This window comes from Octopus sinensis, linkage group LG9, assembly GCF_006345805.1.
Source record: "Octopus sinensis linkage group LG9, ASM634580v1, whole genome shotgun sequence".
Lineage (NCBI taxonomy): Eukaryota > Metazoa > Mollusca > Cephalopoda > Octopoda > Octopodidae > Octopus > Octopus sinensis.
In genome coordinates, this window is record NC_043005.1 from 101,031,155 (window position 1) to 101,051,907 (window position 20,753).

The 20,753-nt window shown below is 37.5% G+C and overlaps 1 protein-coding gene across 1 annotated transcript in view; it reads right to left on the reverse strand.

Moving 5' to 3' along the window:
* The window catches only part of LOC115215496 (cytosolic carboxypeptidase 6-like), a 538,012-nt gene that overhangs the window by 453,983 nt on the left and 63,276 nt on the right, over nucleotides 1-20,753 (reverse strand). The window contains exon 4 of the mRNA XM_036505684.1: nucleotides 3,135-3,229. Coding sequence (XP_036361577.1) covers nucleotides 3,135-3,229 — 95 coding nt within the window. The remainder of the gene's footprint in view (nucleotides 1-3,134; nucleotides 3,230-20,753) is intronic.

Sequence of the window (20,753 nt, forward strand, 5' to 3'; positions counted from 1 at the left end):
GCTCACACATCACCAACAACTGCAGGCACAGCAATGAATGCACACACTGACACACATCTACACCCTGCCAACCACCCTCATCCACTTCTACACCAGCTTACATACATACTCAGGAGAGATTATGAATATAGAATCTTATACAGTAAATAGACCTGTAGGCTTGAAACAGATTTTTAACTTTTTGCTTTTAATAGTAGCAGAGAAGAAGGGGAGGAGGAGGGGGAAATATAATTGTAAAATGAATAATTCCTGTTCTGCATTATACTGTTGCTTTGATCTCTCTCTCTCTCTCTCTCTCTCTCTATCTATCTATCTATCTATCTATCTATCTACCTAACTAACTGTATATATATATATATATATATATATTAAAATGACGGTGAAAAATTGAGTATTAATTTGATTAATATCAATTTAAAACCAGTGGTCTAGCATATTAAAATCTGAACATTCAGAAAATTATATTGCATACATATATAGGGATGGCCACAACGTTGACAACCTTTATGCTAGAAGTTGATCCGCTATGGTTTTAGTGCTAAGACCATAGCAGATCTACTTCTAGCATAAGGGTTATTCACATTGTGGTCATCTTATATGTATGTAATATATATATATAGATATATATATATTATATTATATACATATATATACAATATGTATGTAATATATATATATATATATATATATATATATATATATAATGTCATATGTGACAATTATTTAGTAGACATGATAAACCTCCGAGTTTCGGATGCCGAGGTGGAAATCCACACCACCATCTCTTCAGTTATCCGGCCATCGGAAAAAATGCCATGAAAATGATGGCAGCATGGATTTCCACCTCGGCATCTGAAACTCGGAGTTTGATCATGGCTACTGAATAATTGTCACATATTACATTTACAGATAAATTCCTCTATTTACAGAATATCGAGGTCTCTTTCATTCTTTTGTTGTCTTACCATTTTTATCAATATATATATATATATATAATTGTATAATGGTTTTATATACTTGGTAAAATTTATTAATTATAAATTAATAATTTTTTACCCTATATCTATAATATGTGTGTGTGTGTGTGTGTATAGTGATTTGATATATGTGTGTGCGTGTGTGTATATATATCATGATCATGATCCTCATTTTAGTGCCCTCTGTTCTACACCTGCATGAGGCAATCAGAGTTTGCTGAGGCAGATTTTTGACAGTTAAATACCTTTCCTGTTGCTAACCTCACCTCTTTCCAAGCAAGTTAATATTTCTCAATGGCTCAGCGTCTTCTTTTCACAGTAGACTAAAAACAAACAACATCGGCCGTATGACAGGGATGCTCCTTCTACAGCCATCATGGGAGTGTGAACACAAAGGTACACACAAAAATACATACAGGTACACACACACACATACACACACACACAAACATATATACAACTATGATGATAGTCTCCTGTAGGATGGGAAAGATGGCTCTGCAGTTTCTTGCAGAATAGCCGACACATATGATTTGTTTATAGCAATCAAATGTTTCTGCCACACACATTAGCTCATTCTCTCAATCAAATTCACATTGCTGGATCAGGTGCATGGCATACCATACACCAGGTGCTGAAGTGATTACAGAACAACGTGAGATGAATTATTTCAATAAAGAACACAACACCTGCTCCTGGAATTGAAACCACAGTCTTGCAATCATGAGTGCAACACCTTAACCACTAGGCCATGTGCCCTGTTATACATACATACATACATAAAAACGATAAACATTGCCCTTTTCAAGCCTAACCAATCTCATGGGCCCGGTTTCCCAGTTTCTGTGGCATATGTGTTCCCTGCAGCTGGACCGGACGCCAGTCCATTACAGCGTTACTCAAGAAACAGGAAGAGAGAGTGAAAGAAAGTTGTGTCAAAAGAATATAATTGGGATCGCCACCACCCCCTGCCGGAGCCTCGTGGAACTTTTAGGTATTTTTGTTCAATAAACACACAATGCCCGGTCTGGGAATTGAAACCATGATCCTCCAACCATGAGTCCACTGCCCTAACCACTGGACCATTGCGCCTCCACACATACATACATACATATGATAGGCTTCTTTCAGATTTTACTTTATGAAATCTGCTCACAACGTTTTGGTCATCAAAAGCTATAGTAGAAAGTATTTGCCTGAGGTACCAAACAATCTGGTTGATAAATGACAGTATTAACCGTCATTAAATTTCAAATAAATAAACCACTACTTGACTTGTCATTTATCAAACAATGTCATCTCTCATTCTGTTTTGCCAACACAACTTCTTCTGCTCCGTTGAACCTACAACTGCCATATTTAATTGAAATTTACTTAGTTTCTTCACCCAATTTCTAATTAATTAGTATGTGTAATAACTAGCATAGCTAGGAGGGGGAGCGGTAGGGGTAGTATGTCCTGGGCTGCACTTTTAAAGGGGCAGCACTTTTGGATCTGCTGCAGGCAATATGTGGTATTTGTGGGGTCTGGGGGTGGCAAATGGAAGGGCTGCCCCAGGGGCACACATTTTAGCCTGTAGTTAAAACTCCCAAAATAATAAAATAATAATAATAATTAAATTATTGTATACTGTGCTCAGGTGCACCACAACTTGTCAAAAGTGTGTATTAAGCATATGCAGTAATGTACAAATGTCTGGAAAGCGAACAATGCATGAGGCAGATACATGCTTGTGTGTGTATGGAGAGGAGAAAATCAGGTGTAGTGTTGGTGAATCTCAGGAAGCATGGAAGTTTTGAAGGATGCAGTGCTCCAACAACTAACAACTGATGCCGGCAGTTTGTTCCATACTTTATACAACTGATGTACACAAAAACTACAGATAAAGACAGAGAGACATTGCAACAGATCGCGCTTCCATTTTCTCTCACTTAGCAAGGATTAAAGAAATATTATTGATCAACATTTCAATATGAATGGTTACATGGGTTGGATGGGTCTACAGCAAATTGTCAATCGTTTGTACAGAGACATTGATGGAATAAACAATTTTATACTTGTTGTAAATAATAAAAATTTGAAAATATGACAATTTGGGAAAAAAGGCGTGAGTAAAAAAATAATTGGTTTCTTGATAATAATGCAGAAAGAACTTACCACTTAGGTCTACTGTTAGATCGAACAAGGGGTGACATCCCTTCACGGTACAAGGATTTTGTCTTGCTGAAATTCACAATGTTGAATATGACTCTCTGAAAGAAAAGAAAATATTTCTATTCAAACAATGTGTGCATCGTTTACAATGTATACAGAATTGTAGAACTGTGCAAGCTGGCAGAAATGTTAGCACGCCGGGCGAAATGCTTATGGGTAGTTCGTGTGTCTTTACGTTCTGAGTTCAAATTCCGCCGAGGTCGACTTTGCCTTTCATCCTTTCGGGGTCGATTAAATAAGTACCAGTTATGCACTGGGGTCGATATAATCGACTTAATCCATTTGTCTGTCCTTGTTTGTCCCCTCTGTGTTTAGTCCCTTGTGGGAAGTAAAGAAATAAGGACAGTGCTAACTGTATGATATTGCCTCAGAAAACTACACTTTAGAGACTTGATGTATAAAAAACACAACACGATCCATATGATACCGTTAGAAAAATTCCTTATCCTTATTAAAGTGGCAAGCTGGGATGACCAACAGAATGATGGACAAAATGCTGAGTGGAATTCCATCTGTCTTTCCAGTTCTACCAGTTAAAACAACATTTGCACTTTTTGCAGGGATGGTAAGCCAGGGATCAATTTGAAGTGATTTGATCACTGCCAGCACTCCTGTAATCACTGGTATTGTAAGAGCCTTGAGATGCCCCTTCATCTTCCATCCTTTCAAGGATTGATAAAATAAGTACCAGTTGATGTACTTGACTAGCCACCACAAATTTCAGGCCTTGTGCCTATAGTACAAAGGGTTATAATAATAATAATAATAATTATTATTATCATTACTATTATTATTATTATGATTACTATTATTATTAAGGCAGTGAGCTGGTAGAATCGTTAGCATGCCAGGTGAAAATGTTTGGTGGCATTTCTTCTGTCTTTATATTTTGAGTTCAAATTCCACCGAGGTTGCTGTAGCCTTTCATCCTTTACAGGGTCGATAAAATAAGTACCAGTTTATTACTGGGGTCAATGTAATTGACTTAAATCTCTCTCCCGAAATTGCTATCCTTGTGCCAAAAACTGAAACTATCGTTATTATTATTATTATTATGATTATGATTATTATTATTATTATTATTATTTTAAGAGGATTGATGTAACTCCTTACAAAGGTAAGTAGACAATATGAAGAGTGTGATGCAATTTCAATAGATGTTTTATTGGTTGAATGATATTTCAATGGCTTGCCTGTCTTTGTCGAGTTCAAAATGAAAAGTGATACATAGAAATTCAAAATTAAAGAATTTCAAATCCATAGTTTGAACAAGGTAACCAGCATTCCAACATTGATGGAATGACATCATCTGTCTTCAATTTTCAAGTTTACAACTAGCAAAAAGAAAAAAGAAAAACGAGAGAAAAAAAAAAAGAAAAGAAAAAGGAGAAAGAGAAAAGAAGAATATTTAATCAAACAGTTTTGTGCAAATATGATGAAAATCTCCAGTCATTTCCAGGGCATGAGGTTAATAATTCACAAACATAGTTTCTCCTCGTGCATTTTGAGTACTGAAAGTGTAGCAGATTCAGAATATTTTCTGAGAATATGTCACTTTCAAGTATTTTTCAAAATTGCAGCCGTTTGGTGTAAAATTTGTTCAGCAAGTTCTGTTGAACTCCTGCTGTCATGCCTGATGCCATATCTGTGCCCATTGAAACTTTGGCTTAATTGTTCTGTTGTAGAACCAACATAAATGAAGCTGGATTTCGGATTTGACTGAATTATATGATGTGGATAATCAGAGCAGCGGTGGAGGTAAATGTGGGACGATGTGGGCTTGGAAAATAACTGTGTTACTATTCTACCTCCCAAAAACTTAACTTTTGTGTCCAAAAATTCAACAGCCACTTGTAGGCGTAGGAGTGGCTGTGTGGTAAGTAGCTTGCTTATGAACCACATGGTTCTGGGTTCAGTCCCACTGCATAGCACCTTGGCCGACCAAAGCCTTCTTAGTGGATTTGGTAGATGGAAACTGAAAGAATCCCGTTGTATATATGTATATGTATATATATATGTATGTGTGTATATATTTGTGTGCCTGTATTTGTCTCCTACCCCCAACATCGCTTGACAACCGATGCTGGTGTGTTTACATCCCCCGTAACTTAGCAGTTCGGCAAAAGAGACCGATAGAATAAGTACTAAGCTTACAAAGAATAAGTCCTGGAGTCGATTTGCTCAACTAAAGGCAGTGTTCCAGCATGACTGAAACAAGTAAAAAGAGTTAAAAAAAAGAGGACTAGTTTTTGAAAAAATAGATGTAAATTTTATGTTGGACTTAAAGCCATAGGTTTTAGAATAACAGTCACAGAAATGCAAGAAGTCAATTAAAATATCCTGTGATCCTTCCCAGACAAAAAAAGCTATCATCACTGAACTGTAACCAGAGTATTGGTTCATGGCCAGGAAGGGATTTGAATGTCTTCAGTACCTGAGTCTTGAATTTTGTCATGAAGACATTAGTGAAATTAACTGCCACGAAGGAACCCGTGGCACAACTCCTCATCTGGTGGTAAAATTTTTGCCTAAATTTCATTGTGTTACTTTGTAACAGAAGCCTCAATAGCCTACAGAGAAAATTTACATAGAATACTTTTGTTTTACCGTTTTCTGAAGGTGGAATTTGCTGAACATTTTACATCAAGCAGCTGCAATTTAGAAAAAAAAATTGAAAGTGCATATTCTCAGAAAATATTCTGAATCTGCAACATTTTCAGTTCTCAAAATGCATGAAGAGAAATGTTTGTGAGTTAATAACCTCAAACCCTGGGGGGAAGGATGAATAAAATGACAGGAGAATTTCATCATATTTACACAAAACTGTTTGATTAAATATTCATCTTTATTCTTCTTTTCTTTTTCTCCTTTTTCTTTTCTTTTTTTTTTCTCTCGTTTTTCTTTTTTCTTTTTGCTAGTTGTAAACTTGAAAATTGAAGACTGATGATGTCATTCCATCAATGTTGGTTGCCTTGTTCTAACTCTGAACTTGAATTTCTTTAATTTTGAATTCCTATGTATCACTTTTCATTTTGAACTCGACAAAGACAGGCAAGCCATTGAAATATCATTCAACCAATAAAACATCTATTGAAATTGCATCACACTCTTCATATTGTCTCTTATTATTATCATTATTATCATTATTATTATTATTATTATTATTATAAGGTGGCACACCAGACAAAATGCTTACCAGCATTGCATCTATTTTCATGTTGTGAGTGCAAATTCTGATGAGATCAACTTTGCTTTTCATCCTTTCAAGGTTTATAAAATAAATACCAGTTGGATACTGGTGTCAATGTAATTGACTTTTCCCTTCCTCCTCGCCTGACCCCCGTGCCAGTGGCACGTAAAAGCACCATCTGTTCGTGGCCGTCTGCCAGCTCCGTCTGGCACCTGTGCGGGTGGCACGTAAAAAGCACCCACTACACTCATGGAGTGGTTGGCGTTAGGAAGGGCATCCAGCCGTAGAAACACTGCCAGATCTGACTGGGCCTGATGAAGCCTTCCGGCTTCACAGACCCCAGATGAACCGTCCAACCGATGCTAGCATGGAAAGCGGACGCTAAATGATGATGATGATGATGATGAAAATTAAATAATAAATTCATGTAAAAAAAATTATTTGCATGGATGGTAGCTATTCTCAATACATGTGGCATACTGGTTAAAACAATATTTTGCATTTCTTGCGGGGATGGTAAGCCAGGGATTATTCTCAAATAATTTGATCATTGCCAGTGCTCCTACAATCACCGGAATTGCAACTACCTTGAGATGCCACATTTTTTCAATTTTAATGAGCAAATCTTTATACTTCCTGAGCTTGTCAAATTCTGTTGCTGACATATTATGATCACAAGGGATTCACATGTCAATCAATAAACAGACAATTATTTTGGTATTTTACAACAAAATCCAGTTTATTAGCTTTGATGATTCTGTCTGAAGTCTCAAAGAATTGTTTTACATTTCTCCCTCAGTTACAACTTCAGGGTGATGCTTTTATAACTAGTCAACAGTTTTGATTTTATAATGCTGACATATTAACCAGAGTAGATATTGGCCAACTCTGACATGTCTTGATTTATATTCTACTGGTACTAGAACTTTACATCCAGAAATTAAGTAGTCCACTGTTTCAATCTCATCATTGCAGAATTAGCACTTTACTCCATTTTCCATCATGCTGTCTTGGCAGTTCCAGGTGTATAAGCTTTGATCTTGAGCAGCTGCTCTGAGTTTTGTAGCCACTGATAGATGTGCTTCTGCTTAACACCAGCTTCTTTATTATCGATCACATATTTGCTATGCAGGGATTTCTCCTCTTACCTACGAGCCAGTTGTTTATCTTTGCCATTAATTCTACTTTCTTTGCAACAACAGTTGCCAGAGTAAAGATTCTCACACCTCTTAGCATCCAATTATTAACTGTTTCAAGATATTTGGCCAGTTCAATTGTGGTTTTTGTAAAAAAGTTCAAACTGGATCAAACCGCAACCTCCATCAAATCTGGGAAGGTAAAGATGATCCACGTCTGCCTTTCAGTGGTGCATCTTATGACAAATGAGCAGCTTATGAATTTTTCTATCAATTTTCTTCATTTCACTGATACTCCAATTTAACACATCGAAGCTATAAGTAACAACTGCAGCTGCTAAGGAATTTATGGCTAACACCTTGTTACGTGCATTTAGCTCAGGTCTCAGAACTGCTGACACTCGCCTCTAACATTCCTTCCTGATCTTTTCTTTCATGCTTGCATGCTGAACGCCAAAGCCTTCATTTGTTCACATGATTGCAAAGGGAGAGTGAGAGATGGAGAGGGAATGTAGTGAGTCTTGCGGGGAAGAGAGGGAGTTTAGTAAGATTGGATATTAGGGAGAGGTTTGTCAAGGACAGGTTGTATCTAGGGCATGGACACAAAGGCTTCAGTTTTTCTTAGCTGAATGGATATTTGAAGCCTATATGCTCTGCTGGATGTATAATGTTAGTATGTATTTACAGCACTGTAAAATTGCTAATTGTCTCAGTCCTTTGTAATCTCTGTGACGCCCAGCATCCCTCTTCCACAGGTTCCCTCTACATTTAGAGATCAGCACTTCTTATTTCTTTACTACCCACAAGGGGCTACACACAGAGAGGACAAACAAGGACAAACAAACGGATTAAGTCGATTATACCGACCCCAGTGTCTAACTGGTACTTATTTAATCGACCCCGAAAGGATGAAAGGCAAAGTCAGCCTTGGCAGAATTTGAACTCAGAACGTAACGGCAGACGAAATACTGCTAAACATTTTGCCCAGCATGCTAACATTTCTACCAGCTCCCCACCTTCTTTATGTACTTCTTTATGCAGCTACCTCCATCCATATTGCATCACATAAACATACCAGCTTTCTTCTCTCTTGTACACTACACCCTGGTGCCTCTTACACTCAATCTTTCCCTCAATACATTTACACTGTGTTGTAAATTCCCATTGACATTGCACATCCGGCAGAGCCTGCTGGCTTCGTTTCTTTCAAGCTTTTGCATGTCCTCTGCATCCACACCCCATGTTACACTACCATGTAGCATATAACATGTATAATTAGTTAGATAGAAGAATACAGTATGTATAATTGGTGACAGTGGAAGAGAACATGTATAATTAATTAGACAGTGGAACATGCACGTATAGGGAAGAGACAATGGAACATCGTTTCTCACTCTCTGTATGTGCATGTATGTGTGTGTGTGTGTGTGTGTGTGAAAGAGAGATGTGAAACAGCAGAACGCTGTAGAATTGGAAAGACAGTGGAACTTTGTACGGACAATTGTTGAGATAGTAAAACACTGGCACATCAACTGCAGGGAGGTGCAATGGCCCAGTGGTTAGGGCAGCGAACTCGCGGTCGAAGGATCGCTGTTTCGATTCCCAGACCAGGCGTTGTGTGTGTTTATTGAGTGAAAACACCTAAAGCTCCACGAGGCTCCAGCAGGGAGTGGTGGTGACCCCTGTTCTACTCTTTCGCCCCAACTTTCTCTCTCTCTTTCTTCCTGTTTCTTGTCCCCGACTTCCTACGCAATCGCTGAGCCTGGATGCGCATTCATCCATCCGTCAATGCTCTCGGTGTTGGGGGTTGACCTGCTTTCTCTTCTGTGAGTTTTACCAATAGCAAAGGACCACGTTTCGGACTTCTCCCACTCTGGGACGAAGACCACTTCGCTCAACAATCAAACTAACAAACATCAACTGCAGACACACTCTTGTGGCATATGCTCTACTGTGGGTAAACACTGAACTGTAGTTGGAGCCATGACTGCCCTGTGTGTGTGTGTGTGTGTGTGCATGCATGTGAATGTGTGTGTGTCTGTGTGTTCACTGAAGCCATCACAGTAACGAGTAAGATATCAATGAGGCTCTGTAGCTTAAGTCATGCTATAATACAAACTTGCTGGACTAAGGGCTCACACACACACACACACACACACACACACACATGCAGATATTTGAAAGTCCAAGTATGCTGGTTGCTATAATAACAAACTGGTAATTAGATTCGATACATAAAGAGTTGACAATGTTCACAATAATGAAATCATTCAGAACGTTACCATAATTTAGATAATTTAAACCAGGGGAAAACCAGAACTGCAGCAGTTCAATCTCAGACTAACTTCACTAATTATCTGCAACTTCATTATGATAATCGTATTTCAATTTAATTAACAAATTTTTCAGTAAATGTTATTATTACAGTTAACAATAACTGGTCGTTATCTACGGCTAATGTAATGTTAAATGTAACATAAGGTTTTATTCCATGCATAGGACTACTACTACTACTACTACTACTACTACTACTACTACTACTACATCATCATCATCATCTGCTGCTGCTGCTGCTTTCCATGCTGGCATGGGTTAAATGGTCTGACTGGAATTGGTAAGCCGGAGATCTGCACCAAGTTCCAGTCTGATTTTGGCATGGTTTCCACATCTGGATGTCTTTCCTAATGCCAACCACTCCAAGAGTATAATGGGTGCTTTTTACGTGCCCCCAGCACGGGTGCTTTTATGTGGCACTGGCACTGGTACCAGTTACATGAACCGGCATCGACCACGACCATGATTTCATTTGGCTTTATGAGTCTTCTCAAGCACAGCATATCATCAAAGGTCACAGTCACTTGTCATTGCCTCCATGAGTCCCACACAAGTTAATCTCTACATATATAAAGCTGTAGTTGTCTGTGTGTGGCAGGTTTGGTAGCCTTCAACTAACACTATCTCCTCCGAGACCCTGCGATGCAAGTTGACCAAAATTAAGAGTATGATAGAAGGCTTGCTCTTCCTTCTGTAGAAGTAAAAATTCAAATCGGACTATGTTAACACCAAAAATTATTTACATCAAAAAGGTACTTTTTTTCTATGAATATCCCTATTTTTTACAATTTTTTGACTGCTGTATCGCCATTTTTCGGTGTATTTCAACGAGAAAAATGTTCACTTAAAGAGAATAGCAAGCTACATAATGCAAAATTTTTACTTTTCACAAATTCCAATTCTAAAGGGTTGAAACAAACCTGAGCAATGCCGGGTGATATTGCTAGTAATAGTTAAATCTGATTGAGCAAAACTTATGACCAAATTTCCCAACCATGACCACCTTATCAATTTTTCCCTTATAGTTGATACTACATTTGTTAAAGGTATCCTTACCAGACATTAATGTTCAATACAGGTGAGTATTTATTTCTCAATTAAAATAAACTAGACACTATTAAATATATTAACAAAAGCATAACACCTTTATGAGTATACTAATATTCCTGATTGAGTACCAGCACTAATTTACCAAAGAAACAAAAGAAAAGAAAAATGCGTGGTGGGGTGATTAAGCAGCAGAAGATGGGGGAGGGAAGGGAGTAAAGGGTTGTACACCCCAGAACAAACAGCATGTATGGCTATGCCTGGCAGACATGATTGCAAAGGCTTTGACATGGAGAATGGCCAATGACACTTACTGCAACAGCAGAACCTCAAGTACTGGCTCTACAAGATTGACCGAGCCATAGACAGAGCCTGCAGAAAGTGCGGAGTAGGAGAGGAGACTGCGGGCCATGTCATCTACGACTGTCCATGGATCCATCGCCCACCGCAAATGCCAACCCCCTCCCCCCAGACGCTCTGGCCAGTGACCCTCTCCTTGTCCTTCGGATCTGGGAAAAGTGAACTTCTGCTCCCGACCTGCCAGACGTCTCCCAACCCACAGAACGGACGCAGTGAAATCCCCCTTACCCGTCTTGTTGCTTAACAACAACTGCAGCAGCAACTCCACTTCTCACACTCTGTTTCTAAGACAAGACCCAATTATACAGATTTTGCAGAGGAAATCAGCAGTGCACGGTCCAAAAACGCCTGAGGCCTTGATGGTGACCAGCACAGACTGATAGCAACCAGTCAGGTTCCTGTATTTGTTATCTTTCTCAAAAGCTGATTCATGCAACAACACTAATTTAAAAGCCAGAAGTATTTCTCCAAGCAGTCACAAAGTAGGACATTTTTCACCAGAAGCATACTGTATATTAGGCTGTAAATATTCGTTCATCAGAAATATAAGTCAAAAGAAATTGCTTCAAGAAGGAATCGAAACTATGTCGCGGATTTGGTTCACCAAGAACATACAGCTAAATGATAAAATTGGCAAAAGTTTGAAATATTAACTAATTAAATTTCATTGCAAGGCAAATATCTTTAGAGACAATTTACAGAAGAACACATCTGAATAATACCCCACAAGTCTTTTATGATAATAGCCAGCAAATCACCTTCTTCACCTTAGAAGATTAATAAGAGGAAGACAATGCTTTGAATCGTTCTAGGTTAGAAGTAGTGCAGAGAATGAACATTATCCAGAAGTAACATTTCGAGATAATTATCTCAAACAGCTTCTAATGGTAAAATATAAAATATTTCAAACTCTTCCTAAAAGCGCCGCGGTTTCTAAGATTATAGAAACGAACAGTCAATTGTTATTTATATAATATTATACTACAGAGCAGAGTTAGAAGATATCTGCTACACTTCTTATTCATTTGATCTTCTAAAGAGAATCTTATCTTTTTAATGTGGTTGTGTATTTTTTCTTTTTCTTTTTTATTCTTCACTATTGCATATCAGCAAGATGAGTATATTGGTACAGACATGTGAAGGAAAAGAAGGGGTTTAGGAAGTTCGTGGCACAGAAGAAAGCAAAGAAAATACTTGAGATGAAGTATTTAGGCAGATCTTTGGACATTAGGCATCAGAAATTAGATAAGATTCCAGAATAAATAAAAAATACTGCTCTGCAGATCTTTCTACAAACTGTAGCAAATCTTAACCTAAAAAGTGGGGAAATCATATTCCATGGCATCCCAGTAAAGAGAACTTATGCCCATTGATTTTATTTATGGCTGAATTCATTCAGTTAATTTTCCTAAGCAGTAATCAGGGTATGTGTGTATATTCAAAAGTGTAATAAACCCCATGTATGTCAGTTTTGCAAAAATATTTCTGACTGAAGATATCATACATGTGTGGAGTTATGATCTCGCTCGCATGGAGCTGTTAGCGCTCCACTGGCACAAGTGCCAGTCAACGAATTTGGTTCAATTTTGATTTCACTTGCCTCAACAGGTGTTCACAGGTATTAGACACATTAAGGATTAAGCTAATACTGCTGGGCTCTTGATGTCTCATCCTGAAATTTACAAGGTGCTCAAAGATGGTACATAAACAACACCCATGGGTTTTCTACACAATAAAGCAAAAATACTCAAAATAAACCATGATCTACACAAGGGCAAAATAGTTTCTGGTCACTGCAAGCAAACTATACAAGCCATGTTACAACATCCAGAAACATAAACAATATCTCTTCCATATTTTCAATCCCCTACAAGCTGTGGGACCACCAAAAGGAACAGTAACTAGTGAAGTCTTCTATTTTTCAATGGTTGGCAATCTTTCTCTTCAAAGAGGTTTCCAGCTTCTCTCTGTCAGTTCTGCAAAATATTTCTGACTGAAGATATCGTACATGTGTAGAGTTATGATTCTATGCATCCAATAAAGTATTGTCATTAAACTGAAAGGAAATGGAATGGTGAAACTATTTTTTTTCCTTTTCTGAAAAGCAACATTTTGGACTTACGACACTTTTACATAATAGCAACAATATATACACCCATGCCAGCATAGCAGACAGAGTGGAGGCGCAATGGCCCAGTGATTAGGGCAGCGGACTCGCGGTCAGAGAATCACGGTTTCGATTCCCAGATCGGGCATTGTGTGTGTTTATTGAGCGAAAACACCTAAAGCTCCACGAGGCTTCGACAGGGGGTGGTGGTGACCCCTGTTGTACTCTTTCGCTCCAACTTTCTCTCACTCTTTCTTCCTGTTCCTTGTCCCCGACTTCCTACGCAACCGCTGAGCCTGGATGTGCATTCATCCATCCGTCGATGCTCTCGTTGTCGAGGGTTGACCTGCTTTCTCTTCTGCGGGTCTTACAAATAGCAAAGGACCACATTTCAAACTTCTCCCATCTTGCAAACTCTGGGACGAAGACCGTTCACTCCACAGCAACAGCATAGCAGACGTTAAAACAAAAACGAGATACACACTCCATCAGCACTCTTTGTTATTGTCAATACTGCTTTACACCGCACAGCATTTCAAGCCAGATTTCTTGACAACCAAATTGAAGATCATTTATTGTTAATAACTTTATCTTGTCAGTTAGAGTTTTGACAGTCAAATAAATTTATTGGCAAGTACAGAACATGTTTTCTGTTTTGTAATTACGATATAATAAGACTATGTTTATCAGTTTATTCTTCATTTCATCTTTTAGTCGAATCTATAATTACTAACATCACTTTCCACCAATGCCCGGGCAGAGCCGTTGAACAATTTTAACCATATGTAAACCACTTAGAAAAAGCAAAAAGTTGAAAATAACATCTAATGGACCAGTTTGCTCCCTTCCTGCCAGCAACATAAAAGAATGTCAGATGCAATCAAGCATCACACTCAACATCTGCGCTGATATGGTCATGTCATGCATAAGGACGAGGACAGCTGCGTAAAGAAGTGCCAGTCTCTAACTGTAGAGGGAAGATGTGGAAGTGGTAGACCCAGGAAGACTCATCAAGCCGAGGGAAATCCTATTCGTGGCTGGTGCCTGTGTTATGTAGCTGGCACCCATACCGGTCCAAAATAAAAGCACCCGTGATGGTGGCATGTAAAAAGGCACCCATTACACTCTTGGAGTGATAGGCGTTAGGAAGGGCATCCATCCATAAAAACGATGCCAAATCAGATTGGAATTTGGTGCAGTTCGTTGGTTTACCAGTTCCAGTCAAACTGTCTAACCCATGCCAGCATGGAAAGCAGACACTAAATAATAATGATGATGATGATGATATTCAACAATATAAGCATGATAAACACATACACACCCAATCTTATTAACCCATATCATCATCATCGTCATCATTTAACGTCCGCTTTCCATGCCTAGCATGGGTTGGACGATTTGACTCAGGACTGGCAAACCAAATTGCTGTGCCAATCTCCAATCTGATCTGGCAGAGTTTCTACAGCTGGATGCCCTTCCTAACACTAACCACTTCGAGAGTGTAGTGGGTGCTTTTACGTGCCACCCGCATGAGGGCCAGTCAGGCGGTACTGGAAACGGCTATGCTTGAAATGGTGTTTTTTACGTGCCACCTGCACAAGAGTCAGTCCAGCGGCACTGGCAACAACCTCACTCGAATGTTTTGTTCACGTGCCGCTGGCACAAGTGCCAGTAAGGCGACGCTGGTAACGATCTTGCTCAAATGATGCTTTTTACGTGCCACCGGCATGGAAGCCAGACAGCTGCTCTGGCAGTGATCTCGCTCAGATGGAGCTGTTAGTGCTCCACTGGCACAGGTGCCAGTCATCGAATTTGGTTCAATTTCGATTTCACTTGCTCCAACAGGTCTTCGCAAGCAGAGTTTAGTGTCCAATGAAGGGGGTTTGGCATGGGTGCCAGTCAACGAATTTGGTTCGATTTCGAATTCAATTTCGATTTCACTTGCCTCAACAGGTGTTCACAGGTATTAGACACATTAAGGATTAAGCTAATACTGCTGGGCTCTCGATGTCTCATCCTGAAATTTACAAGGTGCTCAAAGATGGTACATAAACCACATCCACAGGTTTTCTACACAATAAAGCAAAAATACTCAAAATAAACCATGATCTACACAAGGGCAAAATAGTTTCTGGTCACTGCAAGCAAACTATACAAGCCGTGTTTCAACATTCAGAAACATAAACAATATCTCTTCCATATTTTCAGTCCCTTACAAGCTGTGGGACCACCAAAAGGAACAGTAACCAATGATGTCTTCTATTTTTCAATGGTTGGCAATCTTTCTCTTCAAAGAGGTTTCCAGCTTCTCTCTGAACCTCTGTTCTGGTCCACCAGCAGAGACAAGCTCACACACACACACACGTACTTATATTTACACATACACACATTTATTTATACATATATACATACATGCATTCCTATATATATATATATATATATATATATATATATATATATATATATATATAGGAAAGCCTTGCGCTAGGCTTTCCTATGATAGAAGCCTCTTAATGTGTTTTAATGTACACAATATTTTTATATGAATAATATATAGTCTATTGACTATTTTGTTTGTGTGCTAGAACACTGGTAATAATAATTTCTTTAATTCTTATTACCCTAATATTACTGATATATATATATATATACACCAGTGTAAGCACGTAAATGTGAAACAAGACGGCAGAAAATTGCACTCGAATTCCAGAGGTAAAGTAATATGCTTTAAGTATGATAAACCTGCAAAAACATTGCAAAAACTGTTACACAGAATTTCACATTCCTGTTTGTCAAACAGTTTTCGTTGAGAATGGAACAAAGTTTGTTCCATTCTCAACCAAAACTGTCCAACGAGCGGTAACATGAAACAGTTTTTGTGATGTTTTTGCAGCTTTATTAATAAAGTGTCTACATATATATATTAAACTCTGTTGGACTTTTGGATTTTACTCAAAGGATATCGGAATATTGCATATATACCATTATGCCTATAAAACGGATTTACAACTACAATACCCATACATATCTTACATCTATTTTCTTTCCTCCACCTCACTCTCTATTTTGTATCACATCAAAACTATGACTTAATTTTTCCTCTCACACCGTTTCTGATGAAGGGATATTATAAATTAATATCTTTGAAACAGCTGTAAGACCTTCCATCTATAAATGCTCTAATATCTACACAGCCTTGGTTTTTTATCTTATTATGCAAAAAATTCTTATATATATATATATATATATATACTCACACACACACAGACACACATATTTATTCATACATACATATATTAATGAATTTAAACGTGTGCTGGAAAATTTTGACTCAATAAACGGCTCCAAACTCAACTCTTATATTCCAAACGGTTTCACAATAACCATCACTTCCCCTATTTCCCTCGATAGGATAGTGTGTGGATTTCAAACCAAATAAGAACCACAGAAAATGTAATTGGTACTTTTAAGTTTTATATCACATACACACATTTCCACACACCCATTATTATTATTGCACAAGGCAACTGACCCTGTTGCACAATCTGATTGGCTCACTTCCTTAATACCAAAGAAGAGTGAATCTGCACAACAGCCAATAAGCCAGAGCCAATCATTTTGCACAATACTGACATTTGAAGAAGCATACGTTTGTTATACAAAGCTTAAAAATACCTCTTACGTTTTCAGCATTTCTTATTGGTGTGTGTGTGAGTGTGTCTGTGCAGATGCACGTATTTGTGCATGTGTGTGTATGTTTGTGTGTGCACATACACAGACACACATAATAAAATCAATTTTGAATGAACTTCAAATTTTGTCTGACGGTTTATTCATTCAGTGAAAAAGCCATCAGACAGAACTTGAAGTCCCGATCAAAATTAATTTTGTAATAAATTTGACTCTGTTCTTAGCCTCACCCTCAATAAATGCTCAGCATAATTTTTAAAATTGCTATAAGATAATAACCTTCAATAAGCATCTCTGCATAATATGTACACTTCTGTAAACGTTTGTATATGTGTGAGTATGAAACAGGAATATAGGCATGATAAATAAAATTCTGAACAAAAAATTTATTCTGATAGAAAAATACTAAATATTCTACAATCTCAAGTAAAACAATATCATTTTGGTAAATACCAATATTAAAAAACACTGAAGATAGATGTATTTGAAAAGCTCCTGTCTTATTGAAGATAATACTCGGTTTTATTTGTGTCTTTTCAAAATTTAATTGCTTGAAATGTCAGAAATGACAAAAGTAATAAAAAATATAGTCACTCTTCAGTAAAAATTACCTTCAAACAATATTAGATCAGTCATCTTCAAACTGTGCCAAGATTACCGGCATGAAAACTAGGTAGAATTACATGATGGTTCAAGGAACCATTGCCATTATTCCCAATATCATCATCATCCCCAAACCACCACCAATGTCATCAATGACATTATTACTTCAGGTGGTCGAGAGTGAAAACAGAAAAGCTCCAGAGTACCTTTAAGGTAAAAAAAGGTAATGTGTACCTTCTCAAGTCATATTGACTCATAAGGGCCAGTTTCCTGGTTTTCATGGCATATAAATTCCCCACCTGGATGGGATGCCAGTCCATTGCAGGATTACTTACTTTTGCCAGCTGAGTGGACTGGAGCAACATGAAATGAAGTGTTTTGCTCAAGAAGACAATGCATCATCCAGTCTAGGAATCAAAACCACAATCTTACAATCACGAGTCCAACTCCCTAACCACTAAGCCATGTGCCTCCACTGTTATGTACCTTAACTCTTTAGTATTTTAAACCAGCAGTGTCTGACTCAAATATTCTACCAGTTTTATATTAAAACTGGTCAGATCAGGCCTCTCACACCTACTTTACACTCTCATTCTAAAACTAAACGATCACATCATCAAATCCTAAAAGCTATGAAATAATCCATGATCAATTCAAAGCAATAAATAAGCATCACATTTGACAAAGTAACCTGAATGGTAAAGGATCGATATTCTGAGTTCAAATCCTGCCGGTGGTCAACTTTGGTTTTCATTCTTCACAGCCAATAAAATATATCCTGAACTGTTAAAATCATCATTAAAGTGTATATTTACAATATTTAACTCTACTCTACTCATGGGAACAAGTCTGTAGAAAGTAGCAGCCAAATCTTCCTTAAATCACACTTTATCATCATTAAAAAAAATCAATAGGCATTACAATGTAGTCCTGGATACACTATATTTGTACAAACAAAACACTGATCGATCAAGGATGGAACAGTTTGAACCATCCCTCAACCGAATGAGGACTGACCACGTAAGGGAGGCAATTAATATAAGCACAAAAATGTGAAAAGAAGGTAGGACAGACACAACTCAGTGAAACTTTCCAAGATTAAAAATAAACTTTACATTTTACTTATAGGCGCTGCTGTTAAGAACTGAGAACTTTTAAACAGAATTATATAACAGAATTAGACACTGCCATTTTATAGTTCCAGACTTTTTTCTCTTTCTCTCAAGACAGTCAGATGCCATCAACATTATCTAATACATTTATATTTTATATTCTAAATTTTGTTTTCGTTAATTTCATTTCTATCTTTAATTTTTTTTCCTCTTTTTTTAAACACAAGAATATTGTTGTTACTGTTGTTGTTGTTGCAATTGTTATAGAATTATTAATGTTATTTTCATCATTGTTATCGTTTAATCTAATACAGAAAGCTCCAGTAGAGAAATTTCTGAAAATACAGAATCAATTTTAGAAATATTCGCAGCATTGCTAAAAATGTAGTTCTAATGCAGAAAATTCACAAGTCAAAATTTCATTTCAAACTCAAGAGACGTTGTTAATAAATTTCTGATTTGAATGAAGCATTTTGGAAATCACGGGAAACTGCTTTTATTTGATTGTCATCTTGATTACCAAAATTCTTGTTGATTCCTAATCTGCTAACCAAAAATGTTCAACAACATCTAAAAATAGTCTCAGAGTTTATAGAATGAAGCTACAAATGAAGAAAACATTCTTCACTTATTTAATTCAAATCTAAATCATTCTATTTCTATCAATTCCTTCATTTTAAAATCAATTTGTCAGAGTTAAAAAAACAGGAATGGATTCGTTCTGGTATTAAATGATGAAAAAAGATGGAAAAGATCAAGCAGTTGTGGTACCAAAGAAGTTTAATTATATGTGGTTTCAAAAGCAAAGAAATGGTAAAGTCCAAAGAAACTAGTGATGATTTGCATCGGTAAATAAAACAGTTGATGAAATTTGTGAAATAAAGAGTTCCTACCCAAAATATTTGTATTCATTTCTTCTCGCCATACACAAAATTATCTTGGCTTATGAATATCAAAATATTCATCATTACTGTTTTTTCAAAACAAGAATTCTTAATGTTTATAGAGAAAGAAATATTTTGATCTGAGTTAAGGAATATTTTCATGCATATAGATGCAGACGTGACTCTGTAGTAAGAAGTTTCCTTCTCAACAACATGATTCCAGGTTCAGTCCCACTGTGTGGCATCTCAGGCAAATGTCTTGTAAAGTAGTCTTGGGCCAACCGAAGCCTTGAGAATTGATTCATTAGACAGAAACTGAAAGAAGCCTGTCATATTTTTTTCTACTCTAAGCACAAGGCCTGAAATTTTTGGGGAAGGGATCAGTTGATTAGATCGACCCCAGTATGCAACTGGTACTTAATTTATTGACCCTGAAAGGATGAAAGGCAAAGTCGGCCTCAGTGGAATTTGAACTCAGAATGTAAAGACAGACGAAATACCTCTAAGCATTTCGCCTGGTGTGCAACGTTTCTGTCAACTTGCCACCTTAAGCCTGTCATATATTGTGTGTATGTGTGTGTGTGTGTGGTGTGTGTGTGTGTGTGTGTGTATGTGTGTATGAGGTGTGTTTTCTTTGCCTATCCCCACTGCTTGACAAATGGGGGTGGTTTGTTTGCATCCCCATAACCTAGTGGGTTGGCAAAAGAGACCAACAGAATAAGTATCATGCTTTAAAAAATGAATATTGAGAGTGATTGGTTCAACTAAAACCCTTGAAGGGGAGCTCCTGCATGGCCACAGTCCAATGACTGAAGAACATTAAAAATAAAAGATTTATACTAAATGTCCTGTAAATAAGACAGCATTTAAACATTAATATAAAGTTAAATGCTGCCAAATACTGGCGAATTACTCAAAATATTCACAGTAGAAGCAGCAAATAAGCACAGAACCAGACTATGAGGGGGTGCTGAAAAGTTCCTGGCTTTAAGGGTATTTCAAAAGGCCTGGTTGGAGGCCCAACCTTTCAAGATCTTTTACAGGGATTAAAGCAGCTGAAGGGGTGTTGAAATAAGTGTGTGAGTCTGAGAGGGGAATA